The following is a 19,820-nucleotide window of genomic DNA, read 5'->3' on the forward strand; positions in this document are numbered from 1 at the left end:
ACTTTAAATGATACTATATTACTTCACTGTTGTGTTCTGCACATGGCTAAGTCCATTCTGCAGGAGGTCTAAGCACTCGGAAAAATAATAACAGTCTTAGTTGTTAACAAATCCTAAGCACCCAAATCATATAAATTCCTTTTCATCATAGATGATCTGAGTTGCAGAGTTTGGATCTAGACCTGAACTTTCTCTAATGTTTGCAGTTCTTTGCTCCCAGGGTTTGGCTCAGGCTGTCATCAAAGTTAGGGAGATACTGCACAGTTTGGATTCAATACCTTGCATATCCTGGATTCAGGGATGTTCATATCCAGGATTCCAGTTCTGGGTCTGCTGGTGCATTTCAGTGCTAGATTGTGCTGGGCTCCTGCTTGAATACACAGGAGGAGGCAGCTACACAAGAAGCCTCAAGCTTCCCTTCTTGTAGGGGCTGGGAAAATAGCAATTGTTGTCAGCAGGGACTTTTAATCTCCTCCCTTACATGTGAGCAGAGATCACCCAAGATGAGGACATGGAGGTAGGCAGGACACAACCACTCAGAGAGCTCTTGTAGCCAGATTGAGATAGCTCTGCAATCCTCCCCAGTGCGAAGCTCAGCAAATCTCAGGCTACCCCAGAACATGGAACTGCTTATTTTACTAATTCAAATACATTTGAGATTATTTTTGTGGTATTGGGTTAAAATATCAACTATGTGGGTTTGCTAAACTATGTTCCAGTCACAAATTTAAACAACCAGAAAGTTGCTTTGTCAGTTACTTTGTTCCTTGGTCCAAAAGCAATAACTTTTCCTCACTAAGTGTAATTTTTCAGCCAAAGGGGGGAACACGTCTCAAGAGCTGATTGTTAATGTGAGAAAACAGTTCCTCAATTAAAGAAATAACATAAAATTCACAGGCAGTGGCAGGGAGCACAACATAAGGAGAAAAATCACTGCTAACTTTTTAAGATGTAAAACATGATGAATATACCTTGGACAAGGTTATGATCTCACTGCAAATAGTCCTTCAGTGGCTGGTCGTTGGGCTTTCAGGATAGTAGAATTCTGTCAGACATGCAAAAATAGGTTGCTGTAATTTTTAGTCTGAATCCAAAAGGTGGTGAATTTTCCAAGTGCATTTATTAGCAATCTCTAACAACATCAGTAACTGTCTGTGAAGGCTGATACTGGAATATTTATGGAAGCATATGGTAAGTCCTGTGGGATGTGGACTGAACGCGCTCCATAGCAAAAAGGCTAGAATTTGCTCAGTGAAATCAAGCTCAAGGTTTATGTAACACGTAACTTCTCCTAAGAGCTTAGGTGTGATTTCATTGCTGCGTTGGCTTTTCCCAGGGTGAATGTCACCCATTGCACCCCATGGAAATATATGTAAATGTCCACCTTTGAACACATAGGACGTGACTAGGAATTGTTTTCTGCACTATAAAATAACCATGTTTAAACACAGCTGTGTTCAGTAGCACATTCCTTTCTTGGCTGTACCAGCTTGGGTGGGCAGGGCTTATTATTCATCTCCCCCATTATAAGCTAGGGAATTACAGATATTAATTGTGTTGTATGCTATGATTTTTATGCATCTCCTGAAATGAACAATTTTCTTTTACAGTACATGGCTGCCAACATTAAAAATTGTTTCTCTTTGGAGCCAGGACTCACAAAGTCTTCATAAATCACAGTGGTGGCAGAGAACCGCATTTCATGCTTTGATAGTTTTATTATTTAGAATGTGTGGATGCTGCAATTTTGCAAGAGCTAATTGAATTTATAGATGGGCTGCTAATATCAGAGATGGAGATGGATGCTAAGGGGCTTCATCATCATAGTCTTTGATGTTAATACTGCCTGTTTAGAAGGAACGGGCACTTTCTCTGAACATAATAAATATATTCCCAAGCTCATTTTCCCTTGCAGGCTTTATGGCAGGACCATAACAATATTCTTTTCAATATAGCTTTTTTATATCCCATGCAATAAATTTAGTGCTTCCCTCAGAATCCGGTGCATATGGATGGCTCAGAGTAACTGCACTGGGAGCTTTGCACATAAAGCTGAGGACAGAATTTGTCCCTAGTGATACAGCTCGGGACTGGTCAAGTACCATAAGCTAACACACTTCCCTTCTCAAAGACAGATCTCATATGGAACTAACCTGATTGTGCCTGTAAGATCTTCACTGTACATACTTACTTAAACCCTTGTACTCTGGCTGTAGTATGGGTCATCTACAAGTCTCCTCCACTTCACTCTGTCTCAGGACAAAACTTCTAGCTGACCCCAGGAGTCCTTCAATGCCGCCTGCCTACCATTCTCTCTCCTTTCTGGTGATGGGGCTACAGCCAGGCAGAACTTTCAGATCATAAAGATCTTCAGAAAAGGCAGTATGTGAGCCACCGTAGCTCATGGGTCCCACTTCAGGACAGTGATGGGGGATGAGGGCACAGTATGGGTTTGGGTTTATTTTAATGTGAAGAAAAATAGGTGTTCATTAGATTAGCTGGAAGGGAAAGCAAAAGGGATACTCTGCAGTCAGAGACTCCTCCTGACAGTACGCTAGCAGAGCACAGCAGCTCAATCTAGACTGGGGTGGGCAATATTTTTGATAGGGTGCGGCACTCCAAGAATTTGGAAACTTGTCAAGGGCTGCACTCTTCCATGGTATTAATGGAGGAGGTGCAGATCTTGGGGTGGAGGTTGGGGGCAGAAGGGAACGTGTGGTGAGAGACTGGGATGCAGGAGGAGGTGCAGGGTCTGGGCGGAAGTTTGGGTGAAGGAGGCGGTTGTGACCTGGGACAGGGGCCCGAGATGCCGGAGTGGGTGTAGAGTTTGGCTTATGTCCTAGGGCAGGAGGGGGTTGTGATCCAGGGCACAGGACTGGGATGCAGAAGGGAGTTCAATGGTTTGAGATGTGACCTAGAGCAGGGTCTGGTAGGGAGTGTGGGTACCGGGGGAGGGTCAGAGTGTTGGGGTTATGTGAGGTAGAGGGAAGGGAGTGGGGAGGGGACAGAGGGTTGTGGAGAGGGAGGGTATGGAGTGCCAGAGGCAGGCTCTGGCTGGGAAAATTACCTGGGTGGCTCCCAGCCAGTAGCCCTCTGAGTCAGGCTCTCTGCAGTCCTAGACAGCTAAAAACTACTTCCCATTCCATGTAACTCTCCGCTCCAGAAGCTGGAGGCAGGGGAGAAGGTTCATATGCTGCCTCCACACCGTGGCAAAAATCTGTCAGTTCCTGTTGGCTAGAAACTGTAAACCAGCCAATGGGAGCTGAGCTGTTTTGCAAGGGGGTGGGATCAGTGCTACATGCAGCCGCTTGAAACAGCGGCAGGCTACGCTGTGCCTGAGGCAGCTCACAGGCTGAACTGGGCAGCTTGGCGGGCCAGATCCAGCCTGTGGCCAGTATCTCCCTGCCACCCCAATCTATACCATACTTGGAAGATGTGCAGTGTACTCCTTCCTCCATGCCAAGCGAGCTCTACAGGCCAGTGAGGAGAGACAAGTGATGTGTGGCCACACCCTCCCATGACTCCTACCCCTTGCAAGGACACTGCAAGGGCTTTAGGAAAGAGAAAGGCCTGCACTCTGAAAGGCCTTGTAGCTGGCCCCTGCACAGAGATGTAAGAGTGGTGGAGACAGAGGATAGCACTAGTCACAATTTGGTGTCTAACACCAGTGCACGCACCACAGTGAATTTCATACCACTCACTGCACGTCACCTTTATCTGGCCAGGTTAATGGGTCTGCTAGAAGGTGACCCCTGGAGAAAAATATTTTTTACTATTTCCCACAAATTGGTTAAAGAAACATTTTAAAGTGTATCACAATAATTGTTCATCTCCTCACGCTATCTGCACTTCCTTTCTCGTGTATAGCTGCATAAACTAATAACAGTGGGGGAGCCAACTGAATGTGACAATGTTCTTTACATGCTACAACAGCATCAGCATCTCAGGGAAAAGCTAGTCAGAAATCCAGCATCCTGCCTATATAGTGCTCCATCGCTCACAAGCAGTGTTCCCTGTAAGTTGAGTGCCACCCAGGAGACACTCAGGTGCTGCCCAGCTGATTAGCAGGGTACCCACAGCCGGCAGTATATGTATATACGGTGGTACACATCTCTATGTACCTTGGTGCACATAACAAAATTTATTCTGTACATGGAGAGAAAAAAATTTAGAGAGAACTTTTCTCACAAGTAATCACCACAGAAATGGGATTTACTACAGCAAGGATATTAACATCCAGCTTGCCAGAAGAGAAGCATAAGTGAGAGTTTTGTTAATTCTGTTTCTCTTTGATGATGTATGTGCATCTTTTCAATATTTAATTAGATCCTGTGTTTCAGATGTGGTCAAAGGTGAAAAGGTCAAGCCAATTTTTGAGGAGCCACCTAATCCAACCAATGTGGAAGCAAGTTTGCAAAGGATGAAAGCAAACGACCCTACCCTCCTAGAAGTCAATCTGAACAACATAAAGGTATTTGGGTTGGGGTTGTGGCTTCATTCTCTTTGCTGCAGGAAAGTAGCTGCATGGGGCTTTGTCTTCAAATGTGGTGTTGCATTTACAATAGGGAGGAGCAGAATACCTGGGAGAGAAAGAGGGGCACATGAGAAATGTCCCAGTAGTTCCAAGGGTGACCCATACCTGACATCAAATTATCTGCCAGTTAGAACTCCAAGTAAGAGTTCTCATCTTCCTTCATTTCTTTAACAGCTTGTAAAGCCAGATACCTCAGAGAGCACCCAGGGAGCTGGCCTAATTTGTATACTGGAGCTGCTGAGAGCCAGTGACCCAAACTATAACCCTTGTATAAAATGGAAGCCACTTCAAGTCAGAGAGTGCAGCCAACCCTGTCCCCCAAATACTCCAGTTCCAGCCCTGGGGATACCACACAATTGTTGATGTAATTTAATTAGCTCACAGATGAAAAGAGAGAAGTGGGGAATCTTGGACTCCAACCATCCCCCACTTACGCTGAGCTGGAGAAGTAGACTTTGGCTGCACAGTTTAGAGTGACTGATTGGATCTAGGAATCGGACAAAGCTTTGTGAGTGTTTGCTTTGAGCTCAGCGGTGGTGACAAACAGCCACTCATTATTTTTGCCCCCTTTCTCATTTCAAAATGTAAGTAATTTTTTAACAATTGTTGAGTTGATTCATTGTATCCTTTCTATCAGCATTGATAACAGTCTCACCTCCAGAGTCAAATTGCAGATCAAGACTTAGGCTCCTGCCCCAGCTGACACTGCATGTTGTACTAAGGCTTTATGGATTGGTTATTCACCCACATCACATTGCTTCTGGGCACAAGCATAATTTGCAAAAAATAAGCACTATCCAGGATCTTACAATATAACCAACAAACCATTCCACAGCTCACTGCTCACACCCCATAACTAATCCTTAACCAATTAATAGAGCTCCTGGCAGCCAACAGCAAATTTGTGTCCCAGCTAAAAAGCCAGATTGAACAGATACATTTTGTGCTCCATCCCAGGGGGCCAAACTCAGGTTTTGGCAGACTGCAAGAGGGAACCTATCAACGTTCCCTCTAACCTTTCCCATCCATGTGTGGAATACACTTTTATGTGCACCAAAGCAGGTGTGAATGTGCACCACCAGTGGAAACAAAACACATAGCTGCAGGCACTCTGCTAATCATCTGAGTGTCATTTGAATCTCTCCTGAGTGGCTGCACAAGTGCACAGCATACAGGGAACACTGGAGCCTGTGATGAAGAAGGGGGCCCTCCAATGAGAATATTATGGCCCTTCTTCAGTATTTCAGCCTTGGAGACAGACAGCAAGAGCTCATGTTGCACTTGGAAATGAGTACGAATTACAGCATGGAACAATGTATTTTCACTGTGGCCTTCCCTGCTTAAAAGGTGATGGCTGCATTTTGCTCTCTGTGATGGAAGGGAGCTCTTGTATGCCTTTTCTAGACATACCAGTACTCAGTTGACTAAATTACCTGGGAAGGGATAAACCTAGAGATAGTGGGTCCTGTGTTAGGGAGCAGCCAGGTGAGCCAATGGGGAGAGAGAGGGGGTTTTTTAATGGAAGCAGTTATCTGCTGGGTGAGTCCTTTGTCTGGCCAGAGGAGAGATACACAGGTGGCTTAAGTCTGAAAACATGCTTGGACGTTTTCAGTAATATCCATGCCTTGAGAGAAATCTGGGAATAAAAAATATGTGTGTAGAATGGAAATACTTAGTCAGATGCAATCAAGCTATTTTTTTATTCTGGCTTTGGTGCAGGACTTCTCAGGCTGGCTGATGTACACTGTAACTTTTAAACTGGATCCCAGGGAAGTAATTCTCTGCGTTTTAATCTACGTTTTTTAGTTGCTCTGCAACACATAGCAACCAAGTTTACTTAACAAGCATGTCTTCTTTGTTTTATTCATAGAATCACCTTTTTAAGGCAATGATTTGATTTTTTGGGGTCCTGAACAGTAAGATGTTTTGTGTTTACATGCCTAAGACGGAGCGGTCAGTTATCAGAGACTGCAGTTTGTTTCCTCTTTGTTTTCAAGCTCTCTCTTAAGGTGGGGTTAAGAGCTTGGGGTTACCCTACAGGGAGACGTCGCAAGTGTGTCTTTCTGGCTTCTAAAGTGGCTTTTTCTCGCTTGGATGGTGGCAGCTACCCCCCAAAGCCAGGAAATCTGAGACCATGGGAAGCTTTTAAGCAGAAGCCTATAGAGGCAAGGTATTTTTAAGGTTTCTTGGGGGCCCCACCTTCTGCACTCGGAATGCAAGGGTTGGGGACAGCCTTGACACTCTTACTCAAGGCACTGAACGAACATCAAGGGTAGCCACATGCAGAGCAAGTGATTTTCTCTGTCATGATGGGCTTTGTAGAGGCATGGCTCAGAAGTTGTACTAAGATAAAGGGTTAATTAAGGTAGCAATCATCAAAATAAATGTCCAGCGATGTGATTGGCTATCTTGTTTACTGGGTTTTGTCTTAATGTAGAATATTCCAATTCCAACACTGAAGGAATTTGCCAAGGCTTTGGAAACCAACACCCACGTGAAGAAGTTCAGCCTCGCAGCCACTCGAAGCAATGATCCTGTTGCTATTGTAAGTTGCAACATGGCTTGGAAAGAAAGAACTGTTGAGTAAGGCTGCATTTGTCCCTAGAAGGCCATGTCAGGGTTGCAGAAAGCCCCATCCAGTGTGGGGCGAATGTGCTCTGTCACATTCCTAATCCTAGTCTATATATTTGGCGTTCTCACCAGGTGAATGGAGCTTAATGGCCAGAGCAAATACATTGTCCCTTATCCATAAATTGGCCCCAGGCAGCCAGACATTAAAGCCTAGTGCCTACAGTCAATAATGCAGCCCAATGGGCCAGTGACCACAGAGTTGCCCCTCTTAGCAGGGCAGTATGTCCTAGCAGCTCTAATAAGTACTTTTGCCCCAGGAGATAGGGCAGTCAGGCTTAGAGGCCTGAGTCCATAAATCCTTTTCTTGACAGGGCAGTGATGCCTAGTGGCTAAAGTCAGTAGATTCTCTCTCTCTCTCTCTCTCACACACACACACATATTATTGGGGCTATATGGCCTAGCAGCCAAGGTCCAAAGATTTTGCCCTTCTCAGTGGAGCAGGGAGGCCCACTGGTTGGAGTCCATATATTCGCCCCTAGTAGGTGGGCAGTACAGCCCCATGGCCAAAGTTAGCAGGTAGCCACACTCAGAACTTGAATCCCAGGAAGCCAGGTCAATAAAGCTTAATGGCTGAAGTACATAGTTTTGCCTTTCACAGCAAAGCAGTGAGGCCTAGTGGCCAGAAATGAGTTAGGAAGGGGGCTGCCACACGTGAGGAGGGCATGGCAGTGCTGCTAGGGGAGTCCAGGCCCTCCCTCTCCACTGGACCCGAGCTCAGGCCTTGGTAGTAGCAGGGCAGTCAGTGGGGCCAGTGGATTCCAAATGAAACATGACTCAGAACTCCTGAGTCACTCACTGGGCCACTAGCTAATTTCCTTGAGCTGTTTCCTACTGTAGTTCCTATTGCTGTGGTCTGGACGTCTCTGCTGTCACTGGGTTCCCCAGTCTGCGCTGTCCCCAGAGGCACTTGGCACAGCAAAGTCTTGGTAGGTACCTCAGGTACCTCTGCTTGCGTTATAGTAGGGATGAGCAAAGTGGGGGTCGGGGCCCCCGGGAGGGCATGAAATTTTGGAAGGGGGTGCAGCATGATTGGCTGCAGGGTCTCAGGCTCATCCCTCTCATTAAAAATGTTGAACTATATTACCATTTTCATGTCTGTGTATTCAGATTAGCAACGTATTGACATTCTACATGCTTATTTTCTTACGCATGCATAAAGGCTTTTTTCCCTCGTATGAACATAACCGAAATTTCCGTCAGCTTAAATGACGTTAGACAGGTTGCAGGGGCCCTGCTAACTGCAGGGACAAAAAGTGGGGCTTGACAAAAAGAAGTTTGCACACCCCAGATTACAGCATCTGTGGCTTCCAGAGCCTCTGGTTTTAGCTGATCCTTGGCTGGAGCCAGTAGGGCACATCCTTCATCCCCAACAGTCAGCATCCACTGAGCAGAGCTGTTCCTTTTGATACCAGAGCACCTGGAGAATGCCCAGTAGAGAAAAGGGGATGTGGCTTCCTCAGCCCACAATGGGGATTAATCTTTCCCAATCCAGTGTGGAGTGAATGTGACCTGCACAGGGAGGGTTTTTTTCAGATGCCTCCTGTGGCTGTACCCAGTGGCGTTACAACCTGTACTGATCTAGGAATAGATTCTTCCTCGCTGACTCTGTTTGCAGTGCTTTTCTAGGTACTCTAGACCAATGTTTCTTAAACTGTGTTCCCCGGAACACTGCTGTTCTGTGAGCAGCTCACAGGTGGGCCATGAGTGTTTGAAAAAGAATTCAAAGTATACATTTTCTGTTATTAACACCAGAAAGAATGTTACTTGTTCATTGCTATGATACCTGATTAAATTACTTCATTTTGTTTTTGCTGTATATGTTGCTGTTTGGGTTTTTATTTATTTATTTAGGTCTGACAACAGGTTTTTTAAAGAAAATTTTCATAAGTGTTCTGCATACAAAATATTATTGTTTCATGTTCCATAGTCTCAAAAAGATACTTTGGATTCTTGGTGTTATCTGAAGCTTTTGGAATTTCAAATGCATACCACCGCTTCCCTGTCTTTTCAGGCTTTTGCTGATATGTTAAAAGTGAACAAGACACTGAAGAGTCTAAATATAGAATCCAATTTCATCACTGGAGCTGGCATTCTGGCCCTTATTGATGCACTTAAAGAGAATGAAACCCTGACAGAGATCAAAATTGACAACCAGGTAAGGAGCAGGCAGTACACTGGTGTCTGCTTTGTTTAGTTTCTAGGTAGGTTCCATATGTTCTTCTATAATATTTTAGGTTTGGGATCTGTCAAAGAGCACGGCTGAATCCTGTGGATCAGCCTTTCTCCACCTCATTCCAAGCACATGCAGCTAAGCAACAGAAAACAATCCTGACCAATCCTAAAAAGAAAGCTCAGAGGAAGTTCTCCCTCCGGTTTGTAGCACATTACTGAATGTAACTACTCTGTGTTTTGTGAGTAGACATTTTCGTGGCCTTTCACTGTGTGTCACCCAACAGAGGCAGCAGCTGGGGACAGCTGTAGAGATGGAGATTGCTCAGATGCTTGAGGAGAACTCCAAGATTCTCAAATTTGGATACCAGTTCACAAAGCAAGGGCCAAGAACCAGGGTGGCAGCAGCTATCACTAAAAATAATGATCTCGGTAAGATGTGACACATTATCAGCTTTTTTGATTTTTTTTTTTTCAAGACAAATCCTGCCCATTTGGTAGGCAAAACATAATCAAGTAGTGCCAGATCCTGAGGTCCCTGATCAGTTTTTACTGAGTCCTTTCTCAGTCCTTTGACTTCAGTCTGAGCTTCCCCAGCAAGGACTTATTAAACCTGAGCTAGCATCCCGTGCTTTAGTGCAGATACTTTAGCAATACTTAAATATGCCTATGGAGTCCTATGATATACTTTCAATTTCTGAAATTCTAATGGTCCCAGAGGGATAAAAGCTGATTAAAGCTCTCATCCTTATTATTTAGACAATTGCCTCTCCTGCTTTGCATCCAGTCAGCGCTCCTGTTTTCCACTGACAAAATATCACATTCTGTTTAACACAATAGACAAGCTTGGCTTTGGACAAGGCGAGCAAGGAGGTTGTCTGGGGCACTGCACCTTCAGGGCCCTGTACTCCCACCTGGCTGGGCCCCATTATCAGCGTGCCACCTTGGGCCACACGCACTGCCAGGCCCCATTGTCATCATACTACTTTGGGCCCTGCTAACTCTTTGGCTGGGCCTGCCAATAGAATACTTCAGAAAACCACATCTGGAAAAGCAAAACATTGGAACCTGAGTCAAAACAACAGACACTTGTATTGCAAGGTTTTGGGGTAATGATGTCTGTTTGTCAGGAGTGTTCACGTTTGCATTAAAGGAAGTTCATAGCCAGGCATCATCATTACTGGCATGCTGCAATGAAAAGTATTGGTTCAGCTCTGCCTGTTTTGTTCTGTACTTCAGAAACTCAATGGTGGAATCTCCATTCCTGGAGGTTTTTAAGTCTCAGCTTGACATGGTCCTGGCTGGTATGATTTAGTTAGGGTTGGTCCTGCTTTGGACAGGGGGCTGAATGCGATGACCTGAATTCTCTTCCAGCCCTAGGATTCTATGAGTCCATGAACCCAGTATCACAAACAAGGCATCCCAGTGCAGTTTGATAACATCAAACCCCATCTAGTATGAACAGCATTGATCTGGCCTGATGGCTCAGTACAGACTGAACAGGATGAGGAATAACTAATGCTATGGATGGCTAGCACCATGAGCTAGTTAGGTCTTTTCACGCCTTCTATGTGCCTGTATCACCCAGTGCATTGCTAAGTATCAGGGTGCTGCCAGGGGACTTCTCCAATGTAGTGACGGGAATAAGACATCACACAGAGTAACCCTGCTCAGGGCACAATAGAATAATGTCATTGCTCTGTGCTTCATTAAACTACTCCACACCTCCCACACAAATAATCTATTTTAGTGCTGATCTGTGGGTTTGTTAAGATTTACCATATTATCCAACGGTCTGTGTAATGCAGAGATCTATGCAGAAACTAAAATGTTTCCTTTTGGGACCATTTTCCTGGTTGTTAGTACTAATAACACAAGAAACTGTATTACAAAAAGTCTGATTCTTTCATACAGAGTTGTTTCCCAAAAAGACAGCACACAACTATGCAATTTGCATCTAGTGTTGTCATGTGGAACAACAGATTTTTTTACTTATTTTGTTACCTCATAAGAGAAACTCTTGCCATTGGATGTTGATTTTGGGTTATATCACACATTAATGAATCCAAAGAGAGGGATCTAGCACTTGCATACAGCCCACAGTACCTGTATCTATTAATTTAGTTGAAGCAAAATGGTCTTGAAAAACACATTATACAATGGCATCTCAAATGAACCATTGGAACAAAATACCCAGGGGAAGGGTGGATTCTCCACTGCTTAAAGTTTTCATATCAAGACAAGATGCCTTTCTAGAACATAGGCTTTAGCCAAACTCAAGTTTTTGAGCTCAGTACAGAGATAAGTAGGGCTGTGTTCTGTGGTTATATGGTCACTCAGACTAGAGATATAAGTCTCTTTTAACCTTAAGCTCTATGAATCTGTGCAAGTTCTTGACATAATCCTGTACCTCCTAGAAGATACTGATGGGCTACCCCCCATTGATTTTTCGTGGGAGTTGAAGCTACTATGCACCTCTGTTGTCTGAGTCCTGGAAAAGAAAAGTACAAACAACAGTTTGCTAGTCCCAAATAGTGTCCCATTGAGAAGTGTGCTCAACTGCTTAATAAGTGAATGCTGAGAAATGTTTTTGATTTTCCTGGCATAGTTCGTAAAAAGCGAGTGGAAGGAGAGCGACAGTAGCATGCCTTGGAGGATATAAAGATGTATTGAAGGCAATTGACACAATGGCAATCTCACAACATCCACTGGTCAGAAAGGAAGACACTGGAAATTCATTGTAATGAAGATTGCTCATTTCCGTTACTGTTCCCTTTAACCATTACAATTGTTTTTAACTTTGATGTTTAATTCGATGTGTATGAAAATAGGTTGTGTTATTGGAGTACGTGAAGCTGATATCCACAACCTAAAGTATGTCCTGCTAAGCATACATTGAATCTTTTCTAGCCCTTTTTAAAACTCTGTTGACAATAATCACTTTACATTGATAAAGGATTCTCTATATTAAATGGGGCTTTACCACTCTGCCCTGCAATGCCTTAAGCATGTGAATAGCCCTCATGTGTGTCAGTAGTTCCACTAAAGTCAGCAGGCTGCTCGGGTGAAGAGGGACAACTTATGCCAATACCAGTTTGTTGGATCATGGCCTTAGGCCCCAATCCTGCATTCAGATTTGTGCTGTTGGAACTTGTTCTTGTACAGATCCCCGCTGATGTCATCAGGGTTCCACTTGTATGGATCCAGATGCAGGGTGCACTTGTAAGTATTGTAAAAGCCTGTGTTTACAGGTGTTTAAGTTAGGCTGATCACGTCCTCAATATTACACTGATGTGTGTATTCTTATTCCCTCATGTAAAGTAAAAATATTAGTGTTGCCAAGCCTAGAATACGTTAACAATGTCACTTTGTTATTTCTCTAATCCACCGAGGAATTTTTTTAAAAACCAGAATGCAGAGTTTACGGTTATAGATCTCATTAATGGAAGCCAGTATAGCAAGCAGTGCTCATGTTGCACTGTCACACTGTTGACTTTTTAAGTTTCTGGTATTTCTGTGCATTTATTAGTATAATGACAGAATTGTTCTCAGGACCTGTTTGCTAAAGAGTGAGTAAAGTATTTAATCCAGGGCAGCAGCAGTTCTACCTGTAGATAGCTAATCAGAAAAGTAACATGCACCAGTCACCTAGTTTACATTTTTAGCATCTGATTCAACACTCATTTCCTGTTAAACAGAGTGCTTGAGCATGTGCCTGGTTCCAGTGGAACTTTAGCAATAGTGTTTAAACATGTTGGTGAAGAAGAGTCGACTTAAGCATGTGTTCCAATGCTTTGCTGCACCAGGTGTTAACCCACAATTCTGTACATTGTGTTGAATGCATTGAAGATACTTGGGCAGCAACAGTTAAGCCTAACATGCAACAGCATCAGACCAAGTCAGTGGGGTATTGTCAAAAGACTGTGTGAAGCATTTAGTTTGCAATATAATTTCATTGTATTGTATATACTTCTTTAGAATCAGACATTAATTTCTAGCTATATAGATTGTCTTTGCCTATTTCTGAGTCTGTTAAATAGCTAGGGGTCACTTTGATCATGTAAATGTAATGCAAGAATTAAGGAAGGATGCTGTCAACTGGTTTAGCTGTACTAACTCTCTCAGAAAGCTAATGGTGCTCAACCAGAGCGAACATCCTGTGGTACTCTTCAGGCATTAGCCTCTCTTCCCTTTTTCTGGCCTACACACTGCCTTTGTGCTGGCAATAGATTTCTGGCCAGGGAAATATGGAATAGGATCAAATGGTGCTCTGACATCTTTGAGCCCACAGAAGACATTGGGCTGGGGTCTGTAAATCAGAAGGGGGGTAGAGCCAGAGGAGCAGTCGGGATGTGTGGGATATTCTCCTCAGAAACTGGCAGACTCCTGAACAGAAACCTGCCTGCAAGTCAGTGCTATTTCAGGCTGTGTAATTTCACCCTCCATGCCAACGATGCCTTTTGTAAAAGGGACCAATGGCAACTCTGCTCCAAAGGGGTGTAGTGGGAAAGATGGACAGCAGCACCCTGGCCCTGGTTGTATAAAGCACTTGGGCACATACTTAAATCCTGTTGACTTCCAGATAAGCATAAGTGCTTTGCAGAATCTGAGCCTAGGATTGGTAGCTGACCAGTGGGTGATGGACTTCCCTGAGGAGTATAGGGTTCTGAGGGGCTTTCAAGGCCATCTCACTTCCTCAGTGCAAGGTTAGAAATCTCCCCTCCTCAAGGGAAGGATGGGAAAGAAATTTTATGAGAGGACCTTGTGGAATTACCAGTGGGGTTTCCCCCATCCCCAGGCAGGAGTTGCTCTGAGAATGGACATCAACCCACCCAGTCTAATAAAAAGGGAAACTGAATTCTTTCACATGGTCCTGAGAGTGCATATCCTTATGCACACACCCATAAAACCAATGGAGCTATGTGCCTGTGTCACAACTACTTGCCCATGATTTGGGGTTTGAACTTCAGGTCCCATATGGGGGAAGAAATGTGATTCAAGTATCTCTACCCTCAAAGCCAAAGATTTCTGATATGAACAATCTTCAGCCCAAAAAGAAATCTGTGCTCACGCTAATGTCATCTCTGTTCCCTTCTTCAGGTTTTTTGGGGGGATGGGGTTCCTGTGTGCATCTGGCTGTTTTTTTCTTTTTTACAAGTTATAATTATTTTTAAGCAGTTTTGGTTTTTAATGGGGTCTGGTGTGTTCAAGACAAACAAGGACTTGAGCCTCTGTTCAGCATCTGAATGAAAGTGGTTTTGCATGCAGCAGCTCTAAAGCATGTCTGTGTGATGGATGGCAGCTTGTGTCTATCTGAGCAGAGCCATTGTGAGGCGTCAGCTACAGTTTGTAACATTGCACTTGGAGGGCTAAACAAGGGAACGGGCTCCAGAAGTGCTGCTTGTCTCGCCTTCCCTTCACCCTCCAGGCCCCATGAACAGATATCTCTTTCTAAGAGTCAGATTCTTAGCAACTTGACAGTTTCTCCTATTAAGAGCCAGATTGTATAAGTAGGCCCAGGCCCATGCAGGGGGGTTGCCTGGGGACATATAACACAGGGGTGGGGTAGGAAAGCATCAGGGAGGCATTATGTATAATGGAGCTTTCCAGCGCTCCCAGTGCATGACATCCCTTTTCTGGCCTGCCAGCTCTGCTAGCTGGCTTGGGGTCAGAACTGAGCCTCCCTTCTGCACCTTCTTGTCCCATGTTGCACCCCAGGGAGCACTTGCAGAGAACAGTCCTTGGTCACAGGAAAGCACAAAGACGGCAGTGGTGCCAGGTGCCTGCCCGGGAACTGTGAGAGGGGCTGCCTCTAACTGCACACCCACAGGAGGGCTGGCCATGATCTAGCCTTAAGCATTTTATAGTGAGCATAGTGACAGACCATATGTATTGCCTACAGTTATAACCAATCTAGTGCAGTTAGAGGTGGGCCCTGGAAGAAACAGGTCTAAATATTAACCTTAATGCAGAATCCAGTTAAAAATCCCCTTTGCTAGTATGAAGGGGGTTAATATGTAACTAGGTCATTTTTAAATACAATTCCAAGCAGATTCCATATGCTCAGTCAGGTAGCTCTGACACCTGCACACAGAGGTCCCCTTTCTAAACAAAACAAACTAGGAGTAACTGAGCTCATTTGTACATTGCTGCTCATGTTGATAGTTTGGGTTTTGTTTGTATTTTTATACCATTTTCCATGGAAAATCTGATCATATGTATGGCCTAACAGTTCTCAGTGTTGTAGAGTGCACTAAGGAACGTAAAGTGTATGTGACAAAACACTAGAAGAAAATGTTTGATCTGGAACATAAATGATTGCATGTGCACAGTGTGGTGCATTTTACGCAAGGGAATGGGAATCACCAGAATATATAGCAGTGACTCCCAAACATCTTGGCTTTTATAAATAAACCTTCATAAGGAAATTGGCTCTGTGTTTGCTTGCAGCTGTGCTAAGTGGCTATCAATGAAATGTCACAGTGAGACACTGAATTAAGCATCTTTCCACACCCTTGCACTCCTGGCTTTCATTTGCTCTTGAGACCCATTCAAGTTGCACATTCTGTCTCCCAAGTAAACGGGACTTCAATGGGAATTAGGCACATAGATGCTTTTGAAAATCCTGCCAGGGGCTTATCTGCATCTTTAGGCACCTAAATACCTTTAAAAGGTGCCTGAGTCATTTTTTATAAATGGACTGTACATCCCTTAGTCATTTAAGGACTTTTGAAAATGTCACTCCAGGGCCAAAGGGCAGGGCCAAAATACATGCTACTGACCTTTCAAAGGTAACAGCTCCCAGATTAAGTCTATCACAAAAAACGGGAAACAGGGACAAAGTGAGGTACTTTAATGTAAGCACACAATGTTTCCTGTAACCTCAGCTTCAATGGTCTGCATTTATGATCCAAATAATTTTTAACTAAGCAGTGATTTATAAGAGTAGGTTTATGCAAGAGAGTGGTAAGCATTGGTTCAAAGAAAGAAGTTCCAGTCAGAATAAGGCACTGGTACAAACTCTCATCTCAGTTAAAACATGGCTAGAATTTTGGAAGGTTTTGTCCCGAACTCATTTTGGCCCTGGCTATATTTTCCTCATTTCAGTGTTGGGCAAGATGTAAAATCCAATTCACATTCTTGGCTTTGGGTTTTGAAAACAAATTTCCACTGTTCTCACTGTAGATTTTGTTGGACTGTGGTTGTGTCAGTGACAGAAGTTTCTCAACATGTCTTAGCAGAAATAAAAGCTCATTCAACAGAATGATCAAAAAGAGCTTTCTAAAAACTAAGCAGCAGCTCTGTTATCCCCTACAGAATCAACCAATATAATTTACCAGATCAGCAACGGGACCTCTCACTCACTGGTCAATGACAACAAGGTTCTTTTTTTCTTCTGTAGAATATTTTGATACATCAAATAGCCCTTTGTATTCACAGCAATTACATGTGGCGATACTCTTGTCAGTAGCAGTCTCTCATGGTTGTGTGTGGTTGTTATTGCCAGATCAGGCTCTTGTATCAAAAACATACGCCACACTTCACCTTGGAGTATCCCGCCATAGCTCCTCTTATGGAGATCCTGCTGAATAGGCTCCCCTTGAGTTTTGGTTGGAATACATCTGCCCTATGACTCTCCACTGTGATCATTCAGTGGTCCTCTTTGTGTCATCCTGCCAGAATTTGCCTCTATTAATTTATATTGGTTTGTTCCAATGTGTGCAGACCTCTGCAGATGTTAAGTCAATGCTCTATGGGCAATGGGAGTTAGGTACCTTATCTTGTCAGATGCTTCTCTAAATGCCACTAAACAGCAATCTGCATCTTTTGGCAAATAAACAACTGTGTAAATTTGGCCTTACAGGCCTATCTCATACCTTAAAAGACAACCATATCAAGGACTGCCCTTATATGAACAACTAGCCAGAAAAAAAACCTCCAGTCTCCCAGCTAATGCTCTTTCCCAAAGCCCAGTGAGGTGCGCAGCTATCACATCAGGCAGACCAAGGTGGAAGCAAGTTTTACATTCAAGGGACCTGCTCCAGGAATAGCCTACAGCAGTGAAATAGCTCCGATTGAGCCAACCTGCGCTACAGATATTTTCTTAATAGAAAAAACAATCTCAAAAACACTTTCCAAGTGTTTGGTCTCAAATTTCCAGACAAAGCAGTCTCTGTGTTGAGTAACTCACTTTTTTTTCCAACTCACACTAGCTGGAGCAAGCCTTTTTGAGTTCCTGTCACAGCAGGTTCAGCACCTTGCCCCCATGACATTAATAATGAAATAGTCACAGATCCTCCCTCAGTTCAACCACAACAGATTTTATTTTGCTTTCATTAGTACCAGGATGATGGGCTAGAGTTACTTGTATAAAGACAACAACAGAGCTGCAATCTGCCCTCTTATTGAAAACCTTGCTGACAGGCAGCTGTGCAGCTTGGGTGCCCCAATATAAAATGGAAAGAAAAATCAAACTCCTGCTTCCCACACTTGCTGGCCATAAGGCAGAAATGCTGTCATCAGGGGCATCATTTAAGCCTTTGGTTAGTCAAGGCAGGAGCAACTTTAATTTTGATTCTAGAAGCTACTTAGACTCTTGAAAACTCTAGTTTTCTGGCAGATAATTTAGCAGTTCGCTGACAGGAACCCTGTATCTAATTCCTATTTAAAAGAAAGACAAATAAATATTAGACTCACTCAGCTCTGATAGTAACATGTTCTGACATCTTGTGGAAGTCACATAAGGAACACTGTTAGGTTCAGAATTCTAATATGTAGCCTTACTTTGTTACTAACTCAGTGGAGAGAACAAAAAAGCAGTCATGTAGCTCTTTACAGACTAACAGAATAATTTATTAGGTGATGAGCTGTGGTGGGGCAGACCCACCTCTTCACATGTGGAGATGGTGCTTTACTGGAAATGGACATTGGACATTTCCAGTGCAGCACTGTTTCCAGATCTGAAGAAGTAGGTCTGCCCCACAAATGCTCATCACCTAATAAATTATTTTGTTAGTCTATAAAGAGCTACATGACTGCTTTTTTGTTTTGTTAGGATACAGACTAACATGGCTACTTCTCTGTTACTATTCTGTGAGAGAGGGAGAGACTCCATCAGAACGCCTGGGTTATATCTCAGCTCTGGGAGGAGAATGGGGTTTAGTGGGTTACAACAAAGGGCAGATAAATCCAGGTTCTATCTAAGAACATCAAAATGTCCTTACTGGTCAGACCAAAGACCCATATAGCCCAGTATCCTGTCTTCTGACAGTAGCAAATTCCAGGTGCTTCAGAGAGAAAGAACACAGCAGGTAACCTTTGAATGAGTTATCCCATCACCCATTCGCAGCTTGTGACAAATGAAGTTAAGGGATATGCACAAGGCGGTGTTGGATTGCTGCCCAATACTGGCTGATCTCCACTGAGAGACCTATTCTCCATGAATGTATCTAGTTCTTTTTTGAACTCTGTGATAGGCTTGGCCTGAACAACATCCTCTGCCAAAGAATTCCGCAGGTCGACTATGAAGAAATACTTTCCTTTGTTTTAAACCTTTTGCCTACTAATTTCATTAACTCTTAATTCTAGTTTTATTTGAAGGGGTAAATAACACTTCCTTGTTCAGTTTTTCCACACCAGGCATAATTTAATAGATGTCTGTCATATCTCCCCCAGTCACCTCTTTTCCAAACTGAAAAGTCCCAGTCTTCTTAATCTCCCCTCTTACGGGATGTGTTCAATACACCAAATAATTTCTGTTGTCGTTCTCTGTACCTTTTCCAAACCCAAAACATTTTCTTTAGAAATGGGGTGATCAGATCTGCACACAGTATTCCATATGTGGGCACACCATGGATTTATATAGAGGCAATATGATATTTTCTGTGTCATTACCTATCCCTTTCCTAATGATTCTCAATATTTTGTTTCCCTCTTTTTTTTTTTTGATTGCCACTAGACAGGGAGCAGATATTTGCAGCCAGCTATCTGCAGTATCTCCAAGATCTCTTTATTGATGGGGTCAGCTCATTTAGACTCCCATCATTCTATATGTATAGCTGGGATTATATTTTGCCATGTGTGTACTTTGCATTTTTATCAACATTGAATTTCTTCTGCCTTTGTGTTGCCCAGTCACCCAGTTTTGTGAAATCCCTTTGCAGTCTGATTTATGGTGAATAAATTTTGTGTCATTGCAAAAATTTTGCCAGCTAACTGTTTACCCTTTCTCCCAGATTATTTATGAATGTGTTGAATAGCCCTGGTCCCAGTAAATACCCTTGGGGGACACCACTATTGACTTCTCTCCATTCTGACAGTTTCTGCCCACACATTGGTTCCTATCTTTTAACTGGTGTGCCCAACAATGCTTTGGGGATCCTCTGATGATCTTTAGTTTACTTTAATGACAAGCCTTTTGTTATCTTAATCCCCCTGCCTCTGTTCATAAACAAACTCCCTGCCACAAAGGCTGTTCTGCTCCCAA

The 19,820-nt window shown here is 43.5% G+C and overlaps 1 protein-coding gene across 2 annotated transcripts in view; it reads left to right on the forward strand.

Annotated features, from left to right (window-relative positions):
- Window positions 1-15,771, forward strand: part of LOC142019702 (tropomodulin-2) — a 57,637-nt gene extending 41,866 nt beyond the window's left edge. Inside the window, exons 6-10 of one of the 2 annotated variants that reach the window (XM_075006891.1) lie at window positions 4,341-4,471; window positions 6,972-7,079; window positions 9,177-9,320; window positions 9,622-9,766; window positions 11,943-15,771. In XM_075006891.1, coding sequence (XP_074862992.1) covers window positions 4,341-4,471; window positions 6,972-7,079; window positions 9,177-9,320; window positions 9,622-9,766; window positions 11,943-11,977 — 563 coding nt within the window. In that variant the 3' untranslated portion in view covers window positions 11,978-15,771. The remainder of the gene's footprint in view (window positions 1-4,340; window positions 4,472-6,971; window positions 7,080-9,176; window positions 9,321-9,621; window positions 9,767-11,942) is intronic. The other variant, XM_075006892.1, reaches the window with a different exon arrangement.
- Window positions 15,772-19,820: the final 4,049 nt, after the last annotated feature.

Source organism: Carettochelys insculpta, chromosome 12 (genome assembly GCF_033958435.1).
Source record: "Carettochelys insculpta isolate YL-2023 chromosome 12, ASM3395843v1, whole genome shotgun sequence".
NCBI lineage: Eukaryota > Metazoa > Chordata > Testudines > Carettochelyidae > Carettochelys > Carettochelys insculpta.